Source organism: Heptranchias perlo, chromosome 6 (assembly GCF_035084215.1).
Source record: "Heptranchias perlo isolate sHepPer1 chromosome 6, sHepPer1.hap1, whole genome shotgun sequence".
Lineage (NCBI taxonomy): Eukaryota > Metazoa > Chordata > Chondrichthyes > Hexanchiformes > Hexanchidae > Heptranchias > Heptranchias perlo.
In genome coordinates this window covers 87,616,138-87,630,005 of record NC_090330.1, presented here as the reverse complement: position 1 = coordinate 87,630,005, position 13,868 = coordinate 87,616,138, and the positions used below count along the sequence as shown (strand labels likewise).

The window sequence follows — 13,868 nt, the reverse complement described above, 5'->3', positions numbered from 1 at the left end:
CCGAAAAATTAAAAGTTCAATTTATTAAATATATTCTTTCAAAAAAGATTTAGAATACGCAGGAACAACACATTAAATTTTTACATGACTATTTTAAATAGTGGGGAACGAAGGGTCTAATTAAAGTGAGGATCTTAAAGTAATTAAGATTACTAAAGTAAAAGTACTGGAGAAATTAATGGGACTAAAAGCTGACAGTTGCCCTAGACATGATGGCCTACATTCTAGGGTTTTAAAAGAGGTGGCTGCAGAGATAGTGGATGCATTGGTTTTGATCCTCCAGAATTCCCTAGATTCTAGAACAGTCCCCATAGATTGGAAGGTAGCAAATTTAACCCCGCTATTCAAGAAGGAGGAAGAGAGAAAACAGGGACTTCAAATTTTTCGGCCCTCAAGTCATTTGCTACCCCTCCCCCAAGCACCAACTGTCACTGCTGGGTTTTTCCAAACAGACCAGGCAGCCTGACATCAGTAGTAGAGGAAATGCTAGAACCTATTATTAAGGACGTAGTAACAGGGCACTTCTGAGTCAACACAGTTTTATGAAAGGGAAATCATGTTTGACAAATCTAATAGAATTTTTGAGGCTGTAACTAGCAGGGTAGATAAGGGGGAACCAGTGGATGTAGTATATTTGGATTTTCAAAAGGCATTCGATAAGGTGCCACATAAAGGGTTGTTACACAAGATTATGGCTCATGGGATTGAGGGTAATGTATTAGCATGGATAGATGATTGGTTAATGGACAGAAAACATAGTAGGAATAAACGGGGTCATTTTTAGGTTGGCAGGTTGTAATTAGTGGGGTGACGCAAGGATCAGGGTCTCAGCTGTTTACAATATATATCAATGACTTAGATGAGGGGACCACGTGTAATGTATCCAAGTTTGCTGATGATACAAAGCTATGTGGGAAAGTAAGCTGTGGGGAGGATGCAAAGAGACTGCCAAGAGATATAGACTGATTAAGTGAGTGGGCAAGACGGTGGCAGATGGAGTATAATGTGGGGAAATGTGAAATTATTCACTTTGGTAGGAAGAATAGAAAAGCGGAATATTTTTTAAAAGGTGAGAGACTAAGGGGCCGATTTTCGGATGGCTAAGCAGGTGCGTTGGGGTCAGGGGGCTCTGAAAATGGCGGAATCCCGGAGCGGGTTCGGAGCCCAGCTCCAACCCGCCCACTTCTGTGTTCCCCAATGACGCGTTCGGGTGCGCGTGCAGAGGCCGCATGTGGGATTCCCACCAGCAATTAAAGCCGGCGGGATGATAATTTAGATAGTTATTTAGCTAGTTAAGTTACTTGACAGACCTCATTGACTGGAGATTTTGGCAGGGGTGCAATTTTGAAAGATCCTCAGCGTGTTTCCCGTGCTGTGGGAAACACTCCCTGTTGCAACAGACGTGTTTCAGCCAGCAGCCAGTGGGAGATGCAAAGGATTATTTGACAGTTGTGGGGAATACCTCATTTATTGCAGCAGGGCACTCTGTCACTTCAGACAAAGTTTTGGCTGCAACACCTTTGTCTTTCCACTCAAAATTATTAATTTATACCCAAAACTCTGCTGTGCAAACACATTTACCTACTTTGCGGACCCCCTCAAACTCACACCATCAGGATGGGGGGGCGCCATAGCTGCATTCATCACTTCATCCGAGGACAAACAACATCACCAGCCTCGCCAGGCACGCCATCCACCTCTGCCACATGGAGCTCCACAACACAGTGCTGCGCCACAGGCACCTGCACAAAATAGTGGTGCAACTACACATACGCCTACTGCAGGGTGACCCAATGAGAGGCATCAAGTGTGGGTTCATGGTGAACTTCATGAAAGGGACTTATTACACAAACCAGTCAATAATAATATTTAATGTGCCAATAACAAAAATCAAATATAAATAAAGAACATGACAAACCGTCAAACACCCTTGTGCATCCCCTTTGTGCTCACAAAACCTTTGCCTTGCGCTTCCGACTACTCCTATGTGGTGCTTCCCCTGTGGCTGCAGCAGAGGTAGTGGCATGTTGCTCTTGGTCATGCCCTGACCGATTAGATGCTTTGCGCCTACGCCCTCTGGGTTTCGGTGCCTGTGAGGGCCCCTCCAAAGACTGCTCCACCTGCACCTGTGCAGGGGCAGACTCGACCACCTGGAGAGGAGGCAGCATTGCAGGTACTGGTTGAGAGGGGGGCAACGGTTGGGACGTGGGAGCACTTTGAGTGGTGTCCCCACTTCCAGGTCCCATTTCGCCATCATCCCTCTCCTGGGCCAGGCCCTCCTCACTTCTACCACCCTGCTGGACGACAGTTTGGAGGACATGTGTGAAGCCTTGTAAGGCCAGTGCTAGTGTATCTGCCTGCCTGTTTAAGGCGGCAGAAAGTTGCTCACCCTGAGTCCGAAGGGCCGTTGTCAGGGCCTCAATGGACTCTTTGGTGAGCCGTGCCTGAAGCTCGATGGAGGCTAGCCTTCCCTCCATCGCAGACATTCCCGCACTTACCCGTGGCACTATCTCAGAGATGCCCTCACGTCCCTGTGACAGTATCTCAGAGATTCCCTCCTGTACCTGTGCCACCATTCCACTCATGCAGGAGTTGGACTTCTCCATCCTCTGCGCGATTGTGGAGACTGCGCATGGCATCTGTTCCAGCACCTCGCAAATGTGCTACTGCCCCTCGATCACTCCATTTTTAAAGGATGGCCCCCAGGGTTCAGCATCTGTGTCCAGCTGAGCAGAGCCTGGAGAAGAGTGCTCCCACCGACGCGGACTCTCCACAGCTGCCCCTGCCACCAGTGTCTGCTCGTGCTCACATGTGTGTGGTAACTCACTATGTGCTTCCCCAACTAAGTGAGGACGGGGACCCACCGAGGTGTGTGTATCTGTGCTGGTGGATGGCTCGCTCAGATGTGACGGTGCCCCCTCAGAGGCCGGCAGGTCCTCTGAGGAATCGCCCTCCACCGTCACGGCGGTCACTGAAGGGCCTGTAAGAGAACAGAAGGCAATATTAATCATGATGACAGATGTTGAGGTGCTGAAGATGGCAAGGCATGTTAACATCATTTGCTATTGTGAGTGCTGAATGTTAAAGTTCTGTCACCAGCCGTTTGTTGGGTGGCAGTCTCGGCGTCCCCGACAGACAGGCACTCGAGGGTGTGGCTCACTTCAAGAGCCTCTTGCTCCGTGTCCGTGAGGACGACCTGATGTTGCAGCCCCTCTCTGGTCTTCGCCCTCTCCTGTGCATTCTGGGCTCTCTTCTCCTATAAGGGGAGAAAGTAGAGAGGCGTGAGTGAGGGATGGTGACGTGGTCAACCACTGAATGCATTGGTTTGCGTGAGGCTGACAGTGAAAGAGATGCATCAGAGGGTGAGTATGAGACAGAGCCATGACATTGTACGAGGATTGGGTTGAGTGGTAGTGGTAGGATGAGTACTGGGGAGGTGAGTAAGTGCAGGTAAGTTGAGGATGAGGTTTGAGTGGGTGTGAGGAGTGATGTGGTAGAGTAGTGTTGGCAGTACAGAATGAGTTGTGGGGTGGGGGCGGTGATGTGGAAGACGGAGTGAAGGAGAATGAGTAAGTGTACTCACTTTGGCTGACCTAGTTCGGTCGTTGAAGTGCTTCCTGCATTGTATACATGTGCGGGAGATGTTGCTGCTGCTGGTGACCTCCTCTGCCACCTCGAGCCAGGCCTTCTTGGTAGCAGAGATAGGCCACTTCCTCCCATCTGCCGGGTAGAAAGTTAACATGCAGGTGCAGCAAGCAATTAGGAAGGCAAATGGCATGTTAGCCTTTATTACAAGGGGATTGGAATATAAGAGTAAGGAGGTCTTGCTGCAATTATATCGGGCTCTGGTGAGACCACACCTGGAGTACTGTGTACAGTTTTAATCTCCTTACCTAAGGAAAGATATATATAGAGGGGGTGCAACAAAGGTTCACTGGATTGATTCCTGAGATTCGAGGGTTGTCCTATGAGGAGAGATTTAGTAGAATGGGCCTATACTCTCTGGAGTTTAGAAGAATGAGGTGACCTCATTGAAACGTATAAAATTCTTTGAGGGCTTGTCAGGGTAGATGCTGAGAGGCTGTTTCCTCTGGCTGGAGTGTCTAGAACTAGGGGGTCATAGTCTCAAGATAAAGGGTCAAACATTTAGGACTAAGATGAGGAAAATTTCCTTCACTCAGAGGGTTGGGAATCTTTGGAATTCTCTACCTCAGAGGGCTGTGGATGCTCAGTGATTGAGTATATTCAAGACTGAGATCGATAGATTTTTGGACACTATGGGAATCAAGGGATATGGGGATAGGGCAGGAAAGTGAAGTTGAGGTAGAAGATCAGCTATGATCTTATCGAATGGCGGAGCAAGCATGAGGGGCCGTATGGCCTACTCCTGCTCCTAGTTCTTACATTCTTAAAAGAAAGACTTTGACAAAAATGTTCAGTGAGCAGGACAGCCAGAGGCTTGCCAAAAGTGGTTAAGATACTTTTAAAGAAGTGAATATTAGAGGAAGGGGGTGAAGCAAAATCTACTTTGGACAGCCATGCTATAGCACAAAACAAGTTGTAGGTGTAAGGAGCTACCCCTTGAGACTGATATACAACCCTCCTGTTGTTTCAGCATACCGAACTTTCTTTAGGTGCTTGGGTTTGATCGCCATAATTATGCAAATTCAAATACATTCCAAGATTTTTTGCCTGACCAGTTATATAGATCAAATTCAGACCAGATCTGAGAGCATCTTTATTCAGAGCAGATTAGCTCCAGTAATCTGCTTTCCTCCTTTATTATATTTTTAGCTATGATTTCACATGTGTATAACATATCAGTAATGCATCTAAAAAAAATACATGCTTTCAGCCTTGAAGCTCGCTAAACACTAAAATCTGGTAATAATTGCAAAATAGGAAATGAATGTTTATGTGTTGGTGCCATGTTCCATTTAAAATAGGTGGGTTAATACCTATGTTAAAAAGCAGACACAGGAATATCATCAATGTGGTAAGCATTCATCCACCAATTTGATCAACAGCCATTTCTAGATTCATCTTTCATACTTGCATCTCAAAGGACTGTTTTGTATGGCGCGTTTGCTAATTTGACAACAAATCACACATGGTTCGGCTTATTATGCATTTTTCTAAATGAATGTATTTTCTGTCTGTTTCAGAGAGTTTATCAACAGTCTGCGGTTATATAGGGCTTTATATGGTGGATTGGCTGATCAGCTGTGTATCAATGATTTAGCAGCTGCTGATGGACTAGCTTGCTGGAATGGACAAGATGTCGTGAAGAGGTGAGAGCTGTTCCATTTATGGGATTGTGAGCTGGAGCCTAATCAGTTCTCAAATCTAATAAATAAGTACTCTACAGTTAGACTTGTTTGATCAAGATGGTTTGTTATTCGTTATTTTATTATTTCTGGTTGTAGTTAATGCTGATGGATTTACAGTAGAGGCAAGATTAAAATTCTAAAAGATCCAATGTATTTCTTTCAATAAATACTATTTGAATAGAAAGTTGTAATTAAATTTGTGTTTACAAATCTCAGCATGTAATTGGCAAACAGATGTGCCAGTCATTACTCCCAATATCAACTGTGAAACCTTAAATGACTTACTTGTGTTGGTTTTTCACAGATTTTTATGAAAGTCTTTTTACAATGTTATCTTTATAGCGTCCCTGATCTGTTGCTGATCTGATTTGCATCTTAGGAACCTCTGATGGTGGTAACATATTTTGATTAACATAGTAGTACTAACCAGTTTGGTTGGAGCATGTCTAGGTTATCTTGTCATCCACAAAAATAAGTGAAGGGATGTATCATCCAAATTGATCTTTGGTAATTAGATAGCCACTGTAATTTGTTATCTCCACACTATTTTAAAAATTGCTTTTTAATTACATACATCATTCAGTTTTCTATAAGTTTAACCAATCTATTTTATATTAAAAATGGTTCCAAAGGTACTGTACCTGAAAATGGCATAGTCTACGTTGCGTAACGTGACAAATTGAGCATAATGGGGCAGCAGCTAAGTTTACATGACAGCCATTACTCAACCCTCAGAAATCCTCATGTATCCGTCAGGAAAAAGCTGTGGTCCCAAGAACCTGAGATATGTGCAAGTGAGCAGAACAAAGTTTTGAAACAGCAAAGCGATCAGAAAGCCCTTTGTGATGCATATTATTGAAACTGAGCACAGGAAAACGTATCTCGGCTGTTCACGGTCTCTCTGCCAGTCAACCGGAAATGCTTGTGCAGATAAGTGGATATGGAAATGAGGGTAAAATACTTGTTTGAAGCATGACATTTTACAAGAAATAGCTAACTGCAATTAAACATTTTTTCTCACTGTGCTACCCAATGATTAAAAAATCTGTTATATATGCAGATATTGAGCAATGTGAGTTAACTCTGGAACATCAGAGGTGCAAGATCTGGTTATGGGAGTAACCTGTGTCACTGAACCTGTGAGAATATCTCTGCCAGATCAGAAATTCATAACAGCAGGCAAACTTATTTATCAATTGACTCTTTCCTGTGTCATTAATTCCAATGGACTATCACCACGAGCCGCTCTTTTCTCTCTGATGTAGCCCATCGACCATTTCTTTAACATTCGCGACCTCAATAGATAAATCACTCGACTATTGAATTTATGTTTACAACAAAAGCAACTGCCTACATATTGCACCAATGAATCTCTCACTGCTTCCTTTTCCTCACTGTAGCTTTTTCTCTTGTTCCACGAAGCTGCTCTGACATTTCCTCAGATTCCTCCTGCTCCTCTTCCTCAGTCGCACCTTAGTGCCACACAGTGCCTGAAACCTATTTGACACTTGCTTCTTGTGTTGCCCCATTGTTTTTTCTATCCATTTCTGTTCATATTTTGTGTGGGCTTTTCATCAAGTATACTAGCCCAAAATAATGAAGATATATTCACAATAATTGAGATACAGTCATTGACCTAATTGCTTTACAGGATCATCATCCTCAATTGTACATGTTAATTCATCTCTGTTACACCGTCAGGCACAGTAATTTCACCTTACTGTATTATGTTAGCATTATGGGGCTCAAAATCCATGGCCCTCTCAGCGTTCCCCTACCATATATCTACCAGAAGTGCAGCAGAAGGGCTTGAAATTAGGCTATCACCAAATGTACCTAGCCCTAGCCTTCCCCAGCAATTTCTTTGGGCCCTTGTTTGGATAGAACCTCTGTCTGCCCCAAACAAGGTCCTCCGTATCAGAGGAGGCAGGGCCGGGGAAGGGAACTCCCAGGTTGGATGATTCCTTGTCCCCGGCCTGGTGGAGCAGTGGTGGGATGGTATGCTGAGTGATACCAAACTGTTGACTGATGAAAATGGAGTCCACCTTGGTATCTAGGCCTAGGTAGCAGCCTGGAGTCCAAATGATATTAAAACATTTAAAAAATCTTGCTGGACTTTTGTTTTCCTGATAAAGGGGGCTAAAGGGCATTTAAGGGATGTTAAAAGGAATATTTCAGAGGAGCCAGCACTCCCCCACCCCATCTCCCCGATCGGACACCTCGCACCGGAATTTTGGACTTTTGTCAGTTGTGTGCCCGATGTATCTCTAATAACCTGGCTGCCTGTCTAGAATATTTCAATGAGTTGTCCTCCCCCTGAACCCACATACTTTGATGGGATCAGCGCTGGAGATCACAGACAGACGCTTCCTACCACTTAAGTTGGGTCTGTGGATTTTTGGCCTCTATCTGTTGAAACAAAAGTATCATTAAAAGTTTTTTTTAAAGTTGACAATATATGATGGTTTGATTTTTAAGAAGGCCCAATTTTTTTAATTGACAGTAATGAAGCAAGAGAGAATAGAAAACTATTCGGAAAATGATTATCAGATTGTAATACAATGGAAGTTTCAGCTGATGTCAACAAGAGCAAATCTCAAAGAATTTATATGTGTTAATGGTACTTTCTATTTGGCAGAGAATTGTAGAGCTCCGTCCATTAATGCTGTGTCAATATTTGGATGACCACTATATATGTTTTGAAAGAGATTTGAAAGAACAGTAATTTAGAAAAATAAGCCTAGCTTTCCTGTCCATTATCACCCGATTTTCAGCGGTAATTGGACATCCGGATGCAGAAAATCAGGAGCCTGTCAGAAATGTGCTGGGTTTACATCCCAATCTATTTTCCAGTGGGCAGGACCAGTAGTGGTAGAAGTACCCACATTAAACAGATGGGCATTTCACTTTAATATGCATTTGGGAGGCGGAGTATTCATCTGCATATCATTTCCTACAGTTCTGGCATACAGGATGCCTGATGTAAAGGACAGCCTTTTTAAATAGGCGTCCAGGGTTCTTAGGTTGTGGTAATGATCTTGTAGGTCGTAAAACTGACACAGTAATTTAACAGTAAGTGTTACTTAGCCATTACTGATAGAGGCTCTTCTTCTCAAAGGGGACTGCAACAACAGACCCACAGTGGTATCACTAAGGTGTCAGAATGCCTGACTAACTCTAATGTTGGATGCTTCCTCAGAATCACCTCAATCACAGTATTTCCTACTTTCAGTGACACTGCTTAAAAGATGACCCAAAAGAATGATCAAGAGCCAGCATAGTCTGATTGACTGCACCTGCCAAGATGCCATCAACCACTTCTACTGGCTCTGGTGTACCTACCTGGCATTGACTGTGGGGAGCTGGTCTGGGTCAGCAAAGAGGCAGATGCAGTGCTGTGCTATCTAATGCAAGGATCTGCATCTACCATGCAACTTGGTGCTCACAACCACCTCATGAAGCATTACCTCTATCTCAGCAGCCATCAAAGAGGGGGTTGGGTGCTGGGCTGCTCCATCATTTGCCTGCATACTCATGTATTCTGTTTAGGTCTCCTTTTCCTTCATATTTTCTTGTCTCTTCTTAGTCTCCTGTTCGGGAAATGTAAGAAATAGCAGCAGGAGTACAGCCCCTCGAGCCTGCTCCGCCATTCAATAAGATAATGGTTGATCTTCTACCTCAAATCCACTTTCCCGCCCTATCCCCATATCCCTTGATTCCCTTAGTGTCCAAATATCCATCGATCTCAGTCTTGCGTATACTCGACTGAGTATCCATAGCCCTCTGGGGTAGAGAATTCCAAAGATTCTCAACCCTCTGAGTGAAGAAATTTTTCCTCATCTCAGTCCTAAATGGCCGACGCCTTATCTTGAGACTATGACCTCTAGTTCTAAAAAGCTGCCATTGTGTTGAGCCTTTGAGGCTCTCCAAAGGCATTCAAAAATGTTGTCCCCCTATTATGACACCCCTTTAAATTTGACTTGCATGCCAGCAGACACTCCAGCCTTCATTCAACGCCTCCTTGCTCAGTGTGACGCAGATCAGAAATGGAACAGAGTAGGGCTGAAATCTGTGTAGGTCCCTTGTGTGGCACTGAACATTTACTTGCTAATGTTCAGGGCCACATCACATTCATTTGGCCTGTGTCAATATATTGAAGACATCATTTAAGCATCTCTGAAACGAGGATGCCACTGGCATATGGAGTTACATTTAATGAGCCCTTATGGCTCAACAATGAAGCAAGAGCCACTACATCCTTTTAAAACAAAGAGTAAATTTGACCCTTGTTTGCTGAGGGCAAGGTTCCATCATTTCAAGAGGAATAAATATTTAAGAATAAATTACTGGCTTGTGTGGTCACAAGGCAGTTTAGATTTTAGTCCCTGATTACTGCACTAGTTTTTAAACCAGAAAGTTGTCAGCTAGTTGCCTGTTATTGCCTGTGTGAGCTGCAAGCCATTATGAAAGAACCTGCAGGATCTGTTTGTACAACTGAAGAAACTCACATGAAGAAATTCTTGAGCATGTTCATTTTTAAAAATACTCTGTTACATCAACAGCAGTCTTAAAACATAATGCTTATTGCATAAATTTGATGTGAAAATGTATTTCTTATAGACTACTCCATTTGACCTGTACTTTTGAGAGTTTTTCAACAAAATAAGAAGCTCCTTGCTCCTAATACAGCTACTCCTGCAAGAGATATAAATGGCAGACTCAGTGAGGTAACATTCACATAAATCAGTGATTTTTATCTCACAGTGGATTGCCAGGATTTACAATATCTCATACATACTGCATAGAGTTCTTACTCAGGCAGAATTTTCCTCATCACAAATTTATGTTGTTCACGTTAAATATCTGGATTAATAAATAACTCCTGTAATGAAGCTGGTACAATTAAAAGGGCTTTGTTTGAGTGTTTTGTACAATATTTCACCATTTTTTCAGCATCAAAGGAGTGTTACCATCATTGCCTCTTTCAAAAACCAAACTGTTAATCATAATTCCTTTTAACTGTACAATTCTTTCTTTTCATTTTTTTCCATATCATTTTTCCTACTCCTCCTCTTCTGAATGATTTGACTCCTTGGTGGGGTACAGTTGCATAGACACTGGTCATTCTAAATACCTCACTCAACTGGACATGCTTCATGTGTGAGTTTTGACAGTGAGTGTTAATAGGCTATTCAGCCAAGTCCAGTCAAACATCCACATATTTGCACTTCTAGTAGCAGTAGCAATCAGGAGTAGGAACCTTGTCCAATTTCCCTCTCCCTGAACCCTGGAACAGTGAAGCCAATTGATGTTTGCCTACCATTGTCCCAGCTGAGATTAGGTTACTTGGCAGACTCTAAAGATTGAGTTGGGGACCTTACTGGTTTGTATGGCCTAACTACTCACTCGACCATTGTGGGAGCTTTTTGTTTATTTAGGTTTCATTTTTTGAATGTTTTTGTTCAAAAGTGAAGGCTGTGATGATATTATTGAGATAACTCCTTTTGAGGAGTATCGATCTGGCAGTAAAGTGACTGAAATGCAATCACTCACCCATGCTGTTAATGATGTCCTCAAAGATGAATGTTAATTTAGCACCCTTCCCCCAGTTATCCACGGTACCTTAACTAACAAATTTGTCTGAACAATAGACATTAAAAGGAAAGGAAAAAATGTATTATTAAATTTAATGTAATTAATTTGAATGCGTTGACTTTAAAAGGTGTATTGAAGGTGATAGTTACTTGTTAATAAAATAATTTACAAACACAAAATGGACTACATTGCAAAAAATGAAGTTGCAGCTGAAAGATCGGGTAGATTATGAATTTCCCCTGGCAGCAAATATTTTCAACTGATTTTTTTGAGAGCAGCCTATTAATCTATAAAATCTATGCTACATACAGTGAATGCTGATAATCCACTCTGAATAAGACTGTTCCTGCATTTTCTGTTCCTCGTGGAAGCCTAAGAAGTACTGCATCATACTTTTTGCAGAATAGATTTCTTCCTGAACAAATGGACAGTGAACACTGATAACATTTTAAGCCTAATTTTCTAACTTCATGCTCTTGGCAGGGAGCCTCGCTTAGCAGGATCACATTTTTCATTCAGGCATGCAAGTGTATAATTTTCTGACAATTTAAATTAATGGTTGGAAAATCTTGCAAATTTGGCCTGAATTTCCAATATGCACCTCTGGTGGGCGAGGCTTCTCACTGGGAATGCAAAGTTGCAAAGCTAGCCCTTTTACGTCCAGCAGTCTACATGTCAAACTCCTTTGCTTATGATAATGGAATGTTTGATGGAGTTTGGTTGAAGAAAAATGTACTGAGAAGATTTCTATAATGAAGTAAAAGTAATGGGGTAATTTTTGTCATCAACCCTTGGGCAGTAAACTGACAGGGTGGATTACTCGTCCATTATAGGAACCGCTCAACATTCATGAACTGTTTTTAACTCTTTCCTTCACATTTTTAAAATCCGTGATACCTGCATTTCGTTTTACCAGAGTGCTTTCCTCTCTTTCCAGAAAATAAATTTTGGGATGCCCAAACTCCCCATCCCCATCCCCATTCTCTGATCAACCAGACAAGGGATGGCTTTCCCCATGGGCATACCACTCTATGCCATCGTAGTGGAAGAGCAGTTGCAGCAGCAGTCTGTTGATGCCTGGAGAATCAGGCAGCATGGCAGAGGACAGCAGCCACTAGGTACAACCTTCCACTGTGTACGGGCCACACTGGCCCTACAAGGATCTCTCCGAGGGGCTGTGCATCTGATGGCTGCACCTCTCCAAGAATGCCAACTGCCTCTCGCAGACTCGCTCAACTGCCGCAACTGCTCTGTCCGCGGCAATTAAAGTGACATCGGGCCTCAACTTTTACAGTTCTGCATCGTCCTAGGCTCCCACAGGATATCTGTCAGCATTAGTCTGCAGTGTATCGTGCAGATACCGATCCCCTCTCATAGATTATCTGAATTGCTTCACATGGACATTACCCCCTAGGCAAAAAATACATAGAGCCAGGGACCTCTACAAGATAGCTGGATTCCCCAGGGTGTAGGGTGCCACAATGGCATACATGTGACACTGAAGGCACCAAATGAGCAGCAACTGGCATATGTGAATAGGAAGGGTTTCCATTCCCAAGACGTTTAGCTTGTCCGTGATGCAAAGCAGGCCATGTGCTCAGAGGGCAGACTCTGCAGGACATTTTTATTGACTTATTGGCTACAGCGCAGCAGATGACACCACAGCCGACCTCTTTGGTCCAACAGGATTTTGCCATGGATGTGGCACCATCGGTCGGGATTGCTGGTACTGAGTTACTCACGTGGCCATGGCAAGATAATGCCGACCTATATGTCTGGCACAGTTATGACAGTGTGTGTCCCCATAACAGCCATGGCCTTCTCCTCATGGGGGGTGAGGGGACGCAGTGTTGGGATGCCCCCTCCAGTGGCCTGTCTCTGACTTGAGTTGTGTGCCAGTTTCTCCTGTAACAACATAAGTAAATAAGGGTAAGACTGGCATTATGTGGTAAGTGTGATGGGAGTGGTAAGGTGAAAGATGTGGAGGTGTGAAGATGTTACAGTGGTGCAAGTTGTTTTGGGAGTTGTGCAAGGCAGTTTCTGTGTGTTAGGTTAGATGTATAGCCATCATACTAGCTAGAGAGTTAGTAAGTGCCCTTCAACAGAGTGCAGTGTGATGGGTTAGTGGTATGAAGGTTCCTTTAAGACAGTGATGGTTGGTACCCAATGTTGGCAAGGAAGAAACGGAGAGTGTGATGAGTTTGTTACCTTGCCAGCCCTGTTCAAGTCATTGAATTTCTTGCAGTACTCTTCTAGAGCTGGAGGTGAGGAAGTTGGCAATCAAGGCCAATGCCATTCCTCTAGGCAGCACGGCTTACTGCTCTGCCAGGCTTGCGCAAGTGTAGTCCAAATAGCCTCATGCATCAGGATGCCAAGGCCCTCCTCAGTGAAGTTCACTGTTCTTCTCCCACCACTTCTGCGGGGTTGCCCAGTGGGCACAAGTGCCACCTGCATTGCCATGCTGCTGTCAACATAGAATAAAGGTATGGGTTAGAAATGCCCTGAAAAGATTTGAGCAGATCTGAGAGAGAAAACAATTGCTGTAACCTTACCTGTCAGTTTCCTAGGGATTTGCTGAAGACAGGAATCTGCAGAGTGCTTTTAAACATGGAGTCATTAGCAACACAGTGTGGGCACTGATGACATCAGTGTGCCTGCACTGGCCCACCTGATGACATCACCCTCCGCGCATGTGCAAAATGTTTGGCTCCATTGGTGATATCACTTCTCACTGCCGTTCTTGCTGAATGAAATTAGCCTCATGAAATCAACCTTGTTGCTCAAATAATGCTCTGGATTTGTCGCATTCAGCCTCAGAGAAACAGCTACAACACCTCACATGAGCTTGCAGTGCTTGTTCATGGGGTCACATATTTGAAGCGGTCCACAAGTCAATTGCTGGGTTGGCCTGGCATGTAGGGTTTTCAGAGACAAAGCGAGGTA

The 13,868-nt window shown here is 43.6% G+C and overlaps 1 protein-coding gene across 1 annotated transcript in view; it reads left to right on the top strand.

Annotated features, from left to right (window-relative positions):
* The window catches only part of gpc5a (glypican 5a), a 1,114,293-nt gene that overhangs the window by 372,943 nt on the left and 727,482 nt on the right, over positions 1-13,868 (top strand). The window contains exon 5 of the mRNA XM_067986491.1: positions 5,166-5,291. Within this exon, the coding sequence (XP_067842592.1) occupies positions 5,166-5,291 (126 nt within the window). The remainder of the gene's footprint in view (positions 1-5,165; positions 5,292-13,868) is intronic.